General features: G+C 35.2%; 1 protein-coding gene across 1 annotated transcript in view; it reads right to left on the bottom strand.

Annotated features, from left to right (window-relative positions):
• The window catches only part of LOC126889314 (endocuticle structural glycoprotein SgAbd-4-like), a 32466-nt gene extending 29741 nt beyond the window's left edge, over positions 1–2725 (bottom strand). Inside the window, exon 1 of the mRNA XM_050657540.1 lies at positions 2586–2725. Coding sequence (XP_050513497.1) covers positions 2586–2600 — 15 coding nt within the window. The 5' untranslated portion in view covers positions 2601–2725. The remainder of the gene's footprint in view (positions 1–2585) is intronic.
• Positions 2726–14665: the final 11940 nt, after the last annotated feature.

Raw genomic sequence — 14665 nt, 5'->3', positions numbered from 1 at the left:
AAGCTAATCTGGGAGGAAACCACGACAGGAAGAAGGCCGTCCATGAATGCGATGGAGAGATAACATATTATCAAATTTAAGGACAATAAGGCTGCCCATTAACACGACTATCATGAACGACCGTTCGAGATGAAAGCGATTTGTGCAGTCAGCCAAGACCCACCCCGGGTGATAGTACTACGAAAAGAAGAAGAATAATTTTATAATATAAGTGATAAGCAGGATAAATAAAAATTACCATATATTAAATACTTTACCTACCTTTACTAATATGGAAAAAACTTTACCTTACAATAGACTAAAAGATGCTACGTCTAATTTAGACTAAAATACTGAAGAAAGAAATATAAATAGAAAGATAAAAAGAAAAAAAGACTAGATTAGACTTCGAGAAGGCTTTCGATTCTATTTATTCCAGGGTAGTTAGTAACAGAAACTAACTATTCGTTGGGCTCTGACCAACCAATGCATAGAAGAGACTCCTGAAAATATATTATAAAGAAGCAATAATTAAAGTAAAAATTTATGAAAACACTCCGACAATGTCCGATAACAGAGGCGTCCGACCAGGAAAGGCAATTTCCTCAAAGGTCTTCACCGCAGCCCTAGACCCCAGTTATTAACGAACACATACTCGATCGAATGATGAATTATTCAGAATAATACAACTGACCATATTAGGAATCGAATGGTGTTTCTCAGAATGGGAAGAGACACATAACTTTTTATCACAAGAAAGGAGGATAGCTGCATATTAAATATTTCAGGAACATCCTTCAAAATGCTAAGTAGGAGTCGTTGAAGCCGATTATGAAAAGTTAAATCTAAGGAAAATAAAGTCATGGTGGAAAAATAATATCCTAGCAGATCAGCACTCGTGACTGGACCGGGTTAATCACACAGATACTTTCAAGAAAAGCAGTAGATAGAGACAAATGTGAAATTATTTTAACCAACCTTCATTAGTAGAGCCAGCACTAAAAGAAGAACGAGGTAAACGAGACAACATCTACTACATAGTAGATTTTGAAGAATTGAAGACATAAAATAAGGTAGACAGACAATTAGAGTAGGAATGTTAATATATTTATAGAATACAAATACAGGAGTATAGACAAAAACAACGAGAAAAAGATATAGATGTAATATGAAACACCTACCAATACTAAACTACATCGTCAAAACCAGAACTGAAATAAAATAAACGAAAATACTGAAAACAACAACTGATGTGAAAGATCTATAACTATTAAATTAATAAAAAATCCACGAGGAAAAAATTTCCTGTAGTTGGCTGTATACCATTTATTAGAAAAAACCGTGAAATCCTTTATAAAAGGTATATTTGTTAAAATTCCTATACAGAGCTACATCATAAAACAAACAGAACTAGTTTTCAATCGGTTGACCGATCATCATCAGTGTTTTATTGAATCAAGAACTTTGGTGGTTAGCATGTTTGATTCAAGAAAACACTGATGATGATCGGTCAACCGATTGAAAACTAGTTCTGTTTGTTTTACGATGTAGCCCTGTATAGGGATTTTAACAAATATACCTTTTATAATGGAGTTCACGTTTTTTTTATTAAACTAAACTCCCGTATTAGTAGGGGAGGAACGTACAGTGCTAAATTTGCAGTTACTCAAGGGATATGGGGACCTATTGGGTTGAAAAGAGTAAATCCTAAAACCAAAAAAAGATGTAAAGTTTTCCATAAAGTGGGAGACCCTCCATTTTTTAATTTAATTTTCCATTTCCAATAATCGTTTCTTCTGATTATAGCGCCATCTATCCATAATTCGAAAAAAATTAGGTTAGGTTCAATCGACGTAGGCTACGTCGATTGAACCTGCCGTTTTTGGGTCTAGAATAGGCGTTTTTTGTGTAGGCGCCAAATTTCGGGTTTTAAATTCATTAATTTGTTTCGAATTCTGAGAAAACTAATAAGTATTTTTGAAAAATCTAAACGCAGATTGAAAGATTACATTATTACCGAGGGCCGAAAGTCCCATAGAATAATCAAAAAGTATATTTTGAATGATATATTATTTAAAATTAACGATCACACTAAATTTTCTCTTTTGTTTCGCCCCTGTAACATATTAAAATAAACATTATAGAAGTGTTCAGGGATTTTCGGCCATTGGTAATAACGCAATATTTCATTCTGCGTTTACATTTAAAAAAAATACTTATTAGGTATGTTTTCTTAGTTTTCTTTTTTTCTTACTTTTCTTACTTTTCTTAAGTTTTCTCTACTAATTTATTTACTAAATCTACCTCTAATGAATATGGACACCAGTTATAAACTCAAATCACGAAATAAAAGTTTTCTATTTGATCCTTAATTAAAAATTTTAGTTTTAAAATTATGACTTATTTTATGTGTCATTTTATCTGAACAAATCGTTTTCATAAGTAATGAGCAAAAATAAAAAAATATAGCTGGTTAGTAAAAAAAATTAAATAAATACCTATGAAAGCAATACTATATGTATTTGTAAAAAAATAAATGAGACTATTATTTACTCGTGAGAATATAAGTGCAATTATGATTATGATTAGTTAAAAATTGAACTTACCCTTAGCCAATCCATTTTGTGTCACTACAGCAAACTAGTATTCAATTATGATCCACTACAGTGAGGACTCCAAGTATTTATAGTGCATATAATATATGTGTAAGTAAAATAATTCTTCCCCCACAAGGTACATCTCTATGCGTTTGTTGCAACATTTTATAAATGGCATCATGTACAAACACCCAAATGATCACACAACATTAAATTCTTCCGAGAAGAAGTAACGACTTTATATGACTTAAAATAAGTGCATCTTAATCCTTTTCCACGTATAAAAAATCAAGGTGTTGATTTAAGCTTTAATCTAGCGATGGGAAATATTCTGTAGCAATTGTTTAATTAAAAGAACAAAAAAAATTTAAAACGTTGAAATTGTTGTACAGATATAATAATATACATAAGTGTACTATTTTTTACATATAAATGATTTATGCCTTCTAGATCTCACTATATAAAAAAAATTACAGAAATTTTTGACTGACAAATTTTATTTATTCCACCGTTTAAGCATCAGTCGATACAATAATTAGACCAGGGCGCATCTGTAAAAATATTAGTACATTTGGACGTTGAGAGGTGACTCAAATTTTTTTGCAGAAATTGCTTGAAAATAACTCATATAATAATATTTGAGTTATCCAATCACTCAAAAAGGTCCGGAACATTGTTTAAATAATCAAAATGTCAAAAAATGAAGGAAAAATTCGATTTTTTTTTCGTTTTTTGATTATAACTTTAAAAAGTATTCACTTTCGAGAAAAGTTATGTTGACATAAAAGTTGCGTAATTAAATCTTATATAATATAGAATTGGTTAACAATTTAAAAAATAGTCACCCTGGTTGCAAAATAGCAATAATTGCGAAAACACCATACAAAAACAAGCATTCGCATTTTACGTTGTTCAACCATTTATGATACACTTAGGACCTTCATATTTCACGCAGAAAAATTTTATGATACAGTAAAACAATACTGTAAATTTCATTAAGATCGGTTCAACAGATTTTGCAAAATAAACTTTGCAATCCAGCTTTCGCAAAAAAATTCATTTTTTCAAAATGTTACAGGACTGAAAATAAAACAGATAGCAGGTTCAAATTTTTTTGCGTATAGAAGTGTACTGCACCTTTCATTTGCAATTTGCAAAATTAAAATCTATTAACTACCACGGCGTCAGGAATTTTTTTAAATAAACATTAATTATTGGTGCTACGCGCAGGACAGCGGAGAGTTTGCTCTGATGGGGCATTCCAATGACCTTTGATAATGATTGAAACATTTTAATTTTTATTACTATTTCGATATAAATAAATAAATTTGTTTATTGCAAAATTAAAACACATACTCTGTCCTTTGAAATAACACTGACGCCGTGGTAATTAATCGATTTTAATTTTTAAAATTACAAATGAATGGTACAGTACACTTCTATAAGCAAAAAAATTCAACTTGCTATCTGCTTTATTTTCAGTCCTGCAACATTTTTAAAAAAAGATTTTTTTTTGCGAAAGCTGGATTGCAAAACTTATTTTGCAAAATCTATTAGACTGATCTTAATGAAATTTACAGTGTTTTTTTTTACTATATCATAAAGTTTTTCTGGGTAAAATATCAAGGTCCTTAGTCTAGCATAAATGGTTTAAAAACGTAAAATGCGAATACTTGTTTTTGTATGTTTTTTTTTGCAATTATTGCTATTTTGCAGCAAGGGTGACTATTTTTTAAATTTTTAACTAACTCTATATTGTAGGAAATTTAATTACACAACTTTTATGTCAGCACAAATTTTCTCAGAAATGAACAGTTTTAAAGTTATAATCAAAAAACCAATAAAAAATCGAATTTTTCCTTCATATTTTGACACTTTGATTATTCAAACAATGTTTCGGACCATTTTAAGTGAGAGGATAACTCAAATATTATTATTTCAGTTATTTTCAAGCAATTTCTGCAAAAAAATTTGAGTCACCTCTCAACGTCCATCTCAAAACAGATGCGCCCTGGACTAAATCGCGACAACACTAATATTATGTTAAATTCTTTCTTAAACTTGTTATTTACTATGGGATTTTAAAGTCAAAAAAATGTTATGACTATTAGCAATAATTACAATATCATCATCATCTTTGGCTTTTACAACTCTTCGTGAGTCTTTGCCGCGTTTACTATTGTCTTCCATTGGTTCCGATCCTGTGCTACTATTTCCCATGGTCTCACTTCCATCTTCTCCAGGTCTTCTCTGGCTGCATCTTTCCACCTTTTTCTAGGCCGTCCTGCCGATCTTCTACCGTCTGGTCTTTCCCAAAACAAATTGCTAATCAGTCTGTCGACCTCACTCCGTACCACGTGGCCTGCCCAACTTAGTCTATTAACATTTATCTATCTCACGATGTTTCTCTTCACGAGTCTCTAATTCATTGCTGTATCTGCTGTCACACTGTCCATATAGGGTGGAAGGCACTTATGGAATAAAATTATTTCTGTCCTTGTTTTAAAAATTTTTTAAAAACGCTAAGACCCGTCCTTTTCTAAATGCGCTTTATACACCTAAATTTTAATATACAGGGTGATTCAACGCAAGCCTAGCATAGTCCACAAGCTTGATTTTTAATGGAACACCCTACATATTTTTATATTTTTAAAAGCTGCTTATTAACCTGATTTTAAAAAACCATACAGGACTAATACAGGGTAAACATAAATTTAAATATGCAGGGTGATTCACACAAGTCTAGCATATTCCATGATCTTTAATTTCAATGATACCCTGTATATTTTTATGGTTTTAGAAGCTGCTAAACAACCTTACATCTAAAAAGTGGATTATGTAGGGCCCATTAATAATAATACAAGGTGAAATTTTAAAAATGAAATACCTACATAAAATTTTGAAATTAATAATTTATCATACTTTAAAACATTGGTATTATTTTTTAAATTAGCTCAATAAAGACATATAGTCCGTCCGCTATAACTTTTCCCATGCGGTACGATTCATTTTCAATCAAATTAAGTCAAAACATAAATTGAAACGAACGTCGATGTGTATATACATTTTGTATACTGTATACTATATACTACACACATCGGGGTACGTTTCACTTTCTGTTTTGACTTAATTTGATTGAAAATGAATCGTACCGCATGAGAAAAGTTATAGCGGACGAACTATACATTTTCTAAACTCAGTATAAATCTAATGTGTTTTATATTTAATCTCTTGACGAAATTTATAAATAATACATATCAAAATTTCACCTTCTATTATTCATAATGGACTCTACATAATACACTTTTTTGTGATGAGGTTGTGAAATAGCTTCTAAGAATATAAAAATATACAGAGCGATCCATTAAAACTAGAGATCGTGGACTATGCTATACTTGCGAGAATCGCCCTGTTTATTTAAATTTATGTTTGTAAACCGCCCATTTGAATTTAAAAAATAACGTGTCCCAGTATTTTTATAATTTTCTAAAATAAGGATACAAACAATTTTATTTCGTAAGTGGTTTCCATACTTTATAATTTCAAAATTTCAACCTGTATTATTCATAATACACACTACATGATATAGTTGGTTGAAATCAGGTTATTAAGCAGCTTTTAAAAATATAAAAATACACAGTGTGTTCCATTAAAATTAACGCTTATGGATTCTGCTAGACTTGTATGAATCACCCAGTACATTTAAACTTATGTTTAAAAAGTGCACATTTCTATTTAAAAATCGACAGGTCTCAGCATTTTTTGAAATCAGGACAGAAATAATTTTATTCCAAAAGTGCCTTCCAACTATGTCCATAACTTGCAGGATTTTGCGTTCCCATACTAAGAGTTTATTGACATCTTTCTTTCTCAATGTCCATGTTTCACTTCCGTATGCCACTGCTGGTCGAATTATGGTTTCGTACAATTGGATTTTGGCACGTCTTTAGAGAAGCTTTGACTTCATTAGATGTTAAACGGCAAAGAAAGATTTATACCCTGCCAGTATTCATAATTCAACCTCCCGTTCTCCTGTGTTGTCACTGGTGATTTTTGTTCCTAGGTATTTTAGTTATTTGACCACCTCAAAATTATGATTGTTTATGGTAATGTTTAGTCTTATTCGCTGCCGTTCCTTTCTTGACACGACCATGTATTTAGTTTTTTCTTCGTTTATTTTCAGGCCGACGTTTAGTGTTGATTCTTTAAAGATCGAAACTATATCCTTAAATTCCAGTGTTTTCTGTGCTACTGTATCTACTGTAATTGGGGTGTAAGAATGTGTTATAGAGGTAGCACCTTTTATTGGAACGACCACATCAAACGTCATCGACGGGAGATTGTTTTTGATAACTGGTCCTCATAAGGCACTCAACTCTCACTTATGGCTCCTGCCACATCCCGGGCAACTGCATTGGTCTGCAGGCTAAACTAAGTGAGGGTAGCCAGACATGGTGATAGGTTGGACAGTGGCAGCTGGCTGTTACAAAACTGACCATGCGGCGAGAATCATAGCCACAGAAACGGCACATATACAGCGGTGCAGAAGGCAAAGGGAAACCACTGCACTATTTTCCCAAGAGAATTTCTTCCCATATCGATGACAATTTCAGTAAGTGAAGATGGAATGTGTAGCGACCCGACTCACGCTCGGCGCCATCTCGGTTCCGGGTCGGATGGTGTGAAATTTGCTACCGGCTGCCAAGGTGTGAGGGACCAGGTACCTGGCAAAAATTGTGCGACTGAATCCAAATTTTCATTTAATTTAAGAAAATGTCAGCGAATTGTTACATGGAACGTCCAGGGACTGATCCAAAACCCTGGAAAGTTACACATAATTGAAAAAGAAATGGCAGACCACAATCTTTCGGTACTGGGACTCTCTGAAACTCACTGGAGAGGTAAAGGGCATTTTAAAACCACTGCTGGCAACTTCGTCTATTTTTCAGGCCCAAATAACAAAAGTACAAATTGAGTCGCAATAATTGTACCCTCTAAACTTAACGACTGCGTAATTGGATATAATGCTATTGATGACAGGATAATATCCCTTAAAATGAGAATATCCACCAATACCCTACACCTTGTCCAGGTATACGCTCCTACAACAGCTGCACAAGAAGAGGACATCAACAGGTTCTATGATCGTCTAGAAGAAACTGTTCGCGCTATTCCGAATCGTGAACTCATCATAATTTTAGGAGATTTTAACGCCAAAGTGGGGTCATCTAATGAAAATATTGAAGGAGTGCTGGGCAAAAATGGACTGGGACAGAGAAATGAGAATGACGACCGTCTAGTGGAGAATTCTGTGTAGAACAGCATCTTACAATTACAAACACGTTATATAAACATCATCCACGGAGATTATACACATGGCGCAGCCCAGATGGACGAACAAGGAATCAAATAGACTACATCCTAATAAGATCAAGATGGAAGTCGTCGGCCATCAACTGTAAAACATATCCTGGCGCAGACTGTGGAAGCGATCATCAACTCCTGATATTGAACGTTCGACTTCGTTTTAAAGTTCCCAAAAGAAGACCACAGAGAAAAGTCATGTCTCTAAATCCATCAAAACTCAATGACTTCCAACACAACCTAGACGAAGCTCTCTCTTTAGACCAAGTAGATAGTGACCGGTGTCGCCCAAAATCCCGACAGCCAAAATCCCGAAAGCCAAAATCCCGACAGCCAAAATCCCGACGGCCAAATCACCGACACGCCAGAATCCCGACAGGCCAAAATCCCGACATGCAACAATCCTCGTATAAGTAAAAATTCCGACTTTTGTTTAATACTTTTAATACAGGGCCATAAAATACTTTTGATGGCCATAAACAAAAAACAAGAAATAAATGTAATTATATGTTAAAAAGAAACTTATCAAACCTGTCGGGATTCTGCCCTGTCGGGATTCTGGCGTTTCGGGATTTTGGCCGTCGGAATTGTGGCTGTCGGGATTTTGGCTGTCGGGATTTTGGGGTAGACCCGATAGTGACCCTGAGAGCACTTGGATTTATTTCAAAGATAAGGTAATGGAGGCTGCAAAAGACTGTGAGACAGCGGTTTCCACTGGCCGTAAGCCATGGATATTCGATAACACGTGGACTGTTATTCAACGCAGAAAAGAACACAAAACTAGACACGGAACAAACGATGAATACAGAGCGTTATCGAAAGAAATAAAAAAACAGTGCCGCAAAGACAAAGCTGAATACATCTCTCAAATATGGAGAGAGATAGAGGAACATGGCTGTCGAAATGAACCTTCTTCTTCTTCTTCTTCTTTTTATATAGACATTACTCTGTCTGTTTTTCAATGTGCCTCCAGTAAGTTGTCATTCCATCTTTTTCGTGGTCTTCCCACTGATCGACTATTGGGGAACCGTCTCTCGCCGTCCTTACTACTCTATTTGCTGTCATTCGGCTTATGTGGTCGTTCCATTCTACTCTTCTGCTTTTTACCCAGTTATTAATCTTCTCCACCTTGCATCTCCTCCGTATATCTGCACTCTTAGCTCTATCCCACAGCGTCTTACCATCGATTTTTCGCAATGTTTTCATCTCTGCTGTTTCTAGCATTATTTTTGCCCTTTCTGTATCAGGTCGTGCTTCTGCCGCGTATGTCATAATTGGTCTGATGTCTGTTTTGTAAATTCTGCCTTTCACTTCTTTTCCGATGTTTATATTTCTCCATATTGTTTCATTCAGGCAACCTGCGGCTCTGTTTGCTTTATTCACCTGATCTTCCACTTCTGTTTCGAGCTTTCCGTAGCTGCATAGTGTGATGCCTAGATATTTAAACTCCATGACTTGTTCTATTATTTGACCCTCCAGCTCTAATTTAGACTTTATTAGATTTGCTGTTATAACCATGCATTTAGTCTTTTTTGGGGAAATTAACCTGTTAAATTTTCTAGCGGTTATATTAAATTCGTGCAGCATACGTTGTAAATCATCTTCACTTTGAGAGATTAGTATTGCGTCGTCTGCATAGCAGATTATTTTAAGTTTTTTTCTCCCATTTGGTATCCTTTTTTTGTTCTTACTTTTTTTATTATTTCGTCCATGATCAGGTTGAACAACAGAGGACTCAGGGAATCTCCCTGTCTTAGCCCATTGCCAGCTTCAATTGGGTCAATTAGTTCTTCATCTACTTATACTTTTATTGTGTTGTTCTGGTAGATATTTTCGATCGTTTTAATTATTCCTAGAGGTACCTCTCTTGCGTACAATAAATGGATAACGTCCTTTAATTTGACCCTGTCAAATGCCTTCTTAAGGTCCACGAAACATAAGTATGCCGGTTTGTTGTATTTTAACGATTTTTCTTGAATCTGCCTCATTATAAATATAGCGTCGGTGCATGATTTTCCCGACCTAAAACCTTGTTGTTCTTCTGCTAATGTTATAATTTTATTCAGTTTGTTTGTTATCACTTTGGTCGTTAATTTTAGTGTTGTGTTTAATAAATTAATTCCTCTGTAATTCTCCGGGTCCGATTTTTCTCCCTTTTTGAAGAGAGGTATTAGGATGCCTGATCTCCATTGTTTTGGTATTCTGTTTTGTTCTATTATTTTTTGGATTAGTTTTAATAATTGTTTGGTCAGGTCTTGTCCTCCATACTTTAGGAGTTCATTCGATATTCTGTCCTCTCCTGGTGATTTTCTATTTTTTAATTTCCTTAATGCTTCCGTTACCTCTGCTTCTTCAATATTTATTTCTTCGTTTGTTGTCACTTCAGGTGTTGGTGGTTCGTTATCGTTATCTTTAGCAAACAGAGATCGAACATAGTCTGCCCAAGTTTCCTTCCGAATGTGTTTCGTTTTTATTAGTTCGTTCATCTCTTTTCTTTGTCCTCTGATCATTCTCCATATTTCCTTTTGTGTTCCGTAGAAGTCGTGTTCCATCTGTTTTGAGAAACTCTCCCAATGTTCTCTTTTTATTTGTCTGACTAAAGTGTTTGTTTCGTTTCTAATTCTTTTGTAGTGGTTGTATGCCTGTTGTGTTTGTTGTGTTCTGTATTGTAAAAAGGCTTTCTTCTTTTCTTCACATTTTATCTTCACTTCCTCTCGAAACCATGGGGTTTTCTTTTTTGATATATTGGTATTCGTTACTTTCCTCTCTCCAAGTGATTCTGTTGCTGCGTTAATTATGTTACTTTTGAGTTTTTCCCAGCTTTCCTTGATGTTGTCGTTTTCTAGTATTTCATTATCAGCAATCTTCTCTGATATTATTTTTCTATATAAGTACTCCGTAGATTCCGTACTTAGTCCTTCGACTTTGATTTTTGTTTGTGTTGGTGCCACTCTCTTAGGTGTGAAGCATTTCATGGTGATTCTAACTTTACATAATACTATGCTGTGGTCACTACCTACCTCTGCTGAGTTGAGGCATCTTACGTCAATTATTTTTAATGGATGTATATCTCTGTTAGTTACAACATAATCTATCATAGATCTTTGTCCACGGGTATTATTGAATGTATATTTGTGTTGGTCTTTGTGGTCAAAAAAGGTGTTGTTTATTCGAAGTTCGTTATTCGTGCAGAAGTTTATCATCAGTTCTCCATTTTCGTTTTTGACATTCTCATTATGTTTTTGTTTAATTCCAGGTATTACTTGGTTGCCTATTCAAGCGTTAAAATCCCCCAGTATTATCAACTTTCCTCTAACTTGATCTACTACTTGTTGCAATTGATCGTAGAATATTTCCCTTGTTGTTTGGGGCTTACTATTTTCTGGGCCGTATACTCCTCGAAATGAACCGAGGGATTTATTCCAGAAGATCAAACTCCTTACCAGAGAATTTAAACCTCAAACGTGGTGTGTAATAGATAAGGAAAGTAATCTAAAGACCGATACTGACGAAATATTGGAAACATGGTGAAACTACTGTGACGAGCTATATAAAAATAACGAGGTATCAGCAGAAAATCAGTGGCCCTCTGACTACCCTAGAGAACCTACTGTCTTACTCGCTGAAGTCAAAGATGCAATTAAATCACTAAAGAGAAATAAATCCCCAGGCATTGATTCAATACCATGTGAAATACTACAGTTACTAGGTGACAAAGGAATACATATCATCCATTCTATCTCTATCGCTGTTTGGAATTCAAGAAAATGGCCATCTGATTGGTGCACCTCAATTTATATCCCGCTACACAAAAAAAGAACTACTACTAGATGTGAAAACTACCGCACACTATCACTAATAACACATGCTAGTAAAATCTTTTTGCATATAATCAAAAACAGATTAAAAACCTATCTACATTACCAAATACCTCAGGAACAAGCGGGATTTGTAAAGGGTAAAGGTACAAGGGAACAAATCCTGAACCTAAGACAACTTATTGAAAAGTCTAGAGAATTTCAAGTACCTATGATTATATGCTTCGTTGACTACCAAAAGGCATTTGATTGTGTAAGCTGGATGAATATGTGGTCAATTTTAATAGAAATGGGCGCACCAATGCACCTGGTGACACTTATTAAAAATCTGTACCAGTCTAATATAGCGACAGTACGACTAGATCAGAAGTTCTCAAACCAATTCAAGACCGAGAGAGGTGTTAGACAAGAATGCGTGTTGTCACCTGACTTATTTAACATTTATGGTGAACATGTCATGAGGATGGTTTTAGAAGAATGGGCTGGTGGAGTAACAGTAGCCCGTAGGAAAATCTCCAATTTGAGATTTGCTGATGACACTACACTTATAGCAGCAAATGAGCAAGAAATGTTTGATCTTCTGCGAAGAGTTGATCACGAAAGCAATAAAGTTGGTCTGAAAATCAATAAAGCTAAGACAAAAATAAAGGTGGTCGACAGATTCGACACTATTCAACTGACTAACATGTTACAGGAATACCACTACCAGATAGTAAACACCTTTGTCTATCTCGGGTCTAGTATAACTAACGATGGCAACTGTGAAGCAGAAGTTCGGAGACGTATTGGTATGGCAAAAAATGCGATGAGTCGTCTAACTAAAGTTTGAAAAGGCAGATCTATCTCTCAAAATATCAAGATGAGACTGGTGAATGCCCTTGTATTCTCAATATTTCTATACGAAGCAGAGACTTGGACTCTTCGCGCATGCGAACGCCAAAAAACTGATGCCTTTGAGACAGCTCATGGCACAAACGTTTCCATTCTAAACCAACTCAATATTAAAAAAAGGCTGTCCACAATATTTCTGCAACGAATTCTGCAATTCTTTGATCACGTGGTTCGCAGAGGTAACGACAGTTTGGAGAGATTAATCGTTTCTGGAAACGTTCCGGGGAGAAGATCAAGAAGACGATCACCAACTAGAGAGTTCGACCAAATGGGGAATTCAGCTGGAAACTCATTCTGCGGGGCTCTTAGGGCGGCTGAAGATAGAGACCAATGGAGAAACATTGTTAGGAATATTGGAAGAAATCACGATCCTCAGTAATGGGGAAACGACAAGAGAGAGAGTATCTACGTCATCTGCAAATGCGAGCACAATATTTGCTTCTCTGGTAGTTATGTCTGGTTTGACTCTGGTATACATTTTTCGCACTGCATACTCCAATGCTAGATTAAATAGTAATAGGGACAGCGGGTCTCCTTGTCTGAGTCAGGGAGACGCCGAACGCCTTTGAAGTTTTGCAACCCTATTTAAATTTGTGCAAAGGAATTGTTTACACACGTTCGCGCAACTGTGGTCAACTTCTTTGGTACGCCTAATATTTACAATACGCCAAACGTAAATACAAACAGAGTTTACTTAAAAAGAACAATTTATAAATTTTGTGTGAACTACTAGTGAAATTTGATTCATGTGGGTGATAATCCCATAAAACTACATGAGCCTTTAAGTATCCTCCTCCTCTATATTTTCTCCTTCGTAACCATGTAGTGACATCATGTAATTTGTTTGACTATTTCTCTTCAATTATCTCTGTCCTGTGCGTGTTTTTTGACTTCGATGAAGGAGTAACCAGTCAGGTTCTTAATTCGGTCCGACCATCGTACCGGAGAAATTCCTCTGGATCTTTTACCCTAGACGCTGCCTTGAACTATCACTCGTTCCATGCCTTCTCTTCTAGTTATGTGATCAAAACATCTCCGTGTATTTTTGGTTGATAGTTGTGGTGAATCTAGTTTCTATCTTAAGTTCTGCTAGTATAGAATTATTTGTGCGATGTGCGGTCCATGGTATGTGCAACATTCTGCGATACACCCAAATTTCAAATGCCATTATACGCTTCGGATATGCTTTTTTGATGGTTCATGTCTCTGAAGCGTATGCTCGAACCATACGTAATTTTGTATTGTTTGTAATGTCAGTGTTCTTCCATAGTTTTTAGAGTTTCGATGTGGCCGATCTGGCCATTGTGTTGCGTCTACAGATCTCGTCTTCGCATTCTCTACTGTTAGTAATAACGAAGCTTAAGTAATTGAATTGCATGACCACTTCGTAACCTACCATGTTTCTTATCTCTGTTTGGTTGTTCCTGACTCTTCTATCGATGATCATTAATTTAGTCCTCTTTATATTTATTTTCAAACCATATTCCGTTCTCACCATGCCTAGCCCATTGATAATTTGTTCCAGTTCTTCCAGCTTAAATGCTAGTATAACAACGTCATAAGCATAACGTAGGTTTTTGATTTTTCTTTCTCCTATTGATACTTTACCGTGCCATTCCTCAAAAACTTGACGATGTGTTCACTATATTTATTGAATAGAATGGGTAATATTATACATCCTTGTCGAACTTTTTCGAAATCTAAGTTTTCGAAATCACTTTCCTAACTTTTACAGTAGCGATGTTATTTACATACAGTTATAATAATAAGTAAATTACATATTCTGGAGTACCAAATTCTCCAACTATGCCACATTTTATCCCATTTTATCGAATGCCTTTGAGTAATCAACAAACCACAAATATGTTTTCTTTAAGTTTTGTGTTGTTGGTGGCTTCAGTGATCAACTTTTTTATGTATTCCCAATTGCCACGTTTTTTCAGGGTCTTCGGTAGTCCCTGGTAGGTCAGCTTTTGCTGATGATTCTCTAAACTTTCCCGGGCGTTTTGGAACCAT

The sequence above is a fragment of the Diabrotica virgifera genome, chromosome 8, assembly GCF_917563875.1.
Source record: "Diabrotica virgifera virgifera chromosome 8, PGI_DIABVI_V3a".
Classification (NCBI taxonomy): Eukaryota; Metazoa; Arthropoda; class Insecta; order Coleoptera; family Chrysomelidae; genus Diabrotica; species Diabrotica virgifera.
This window is presented reverse-complemented; position numbering and strand designations above follow the sequence as displayed.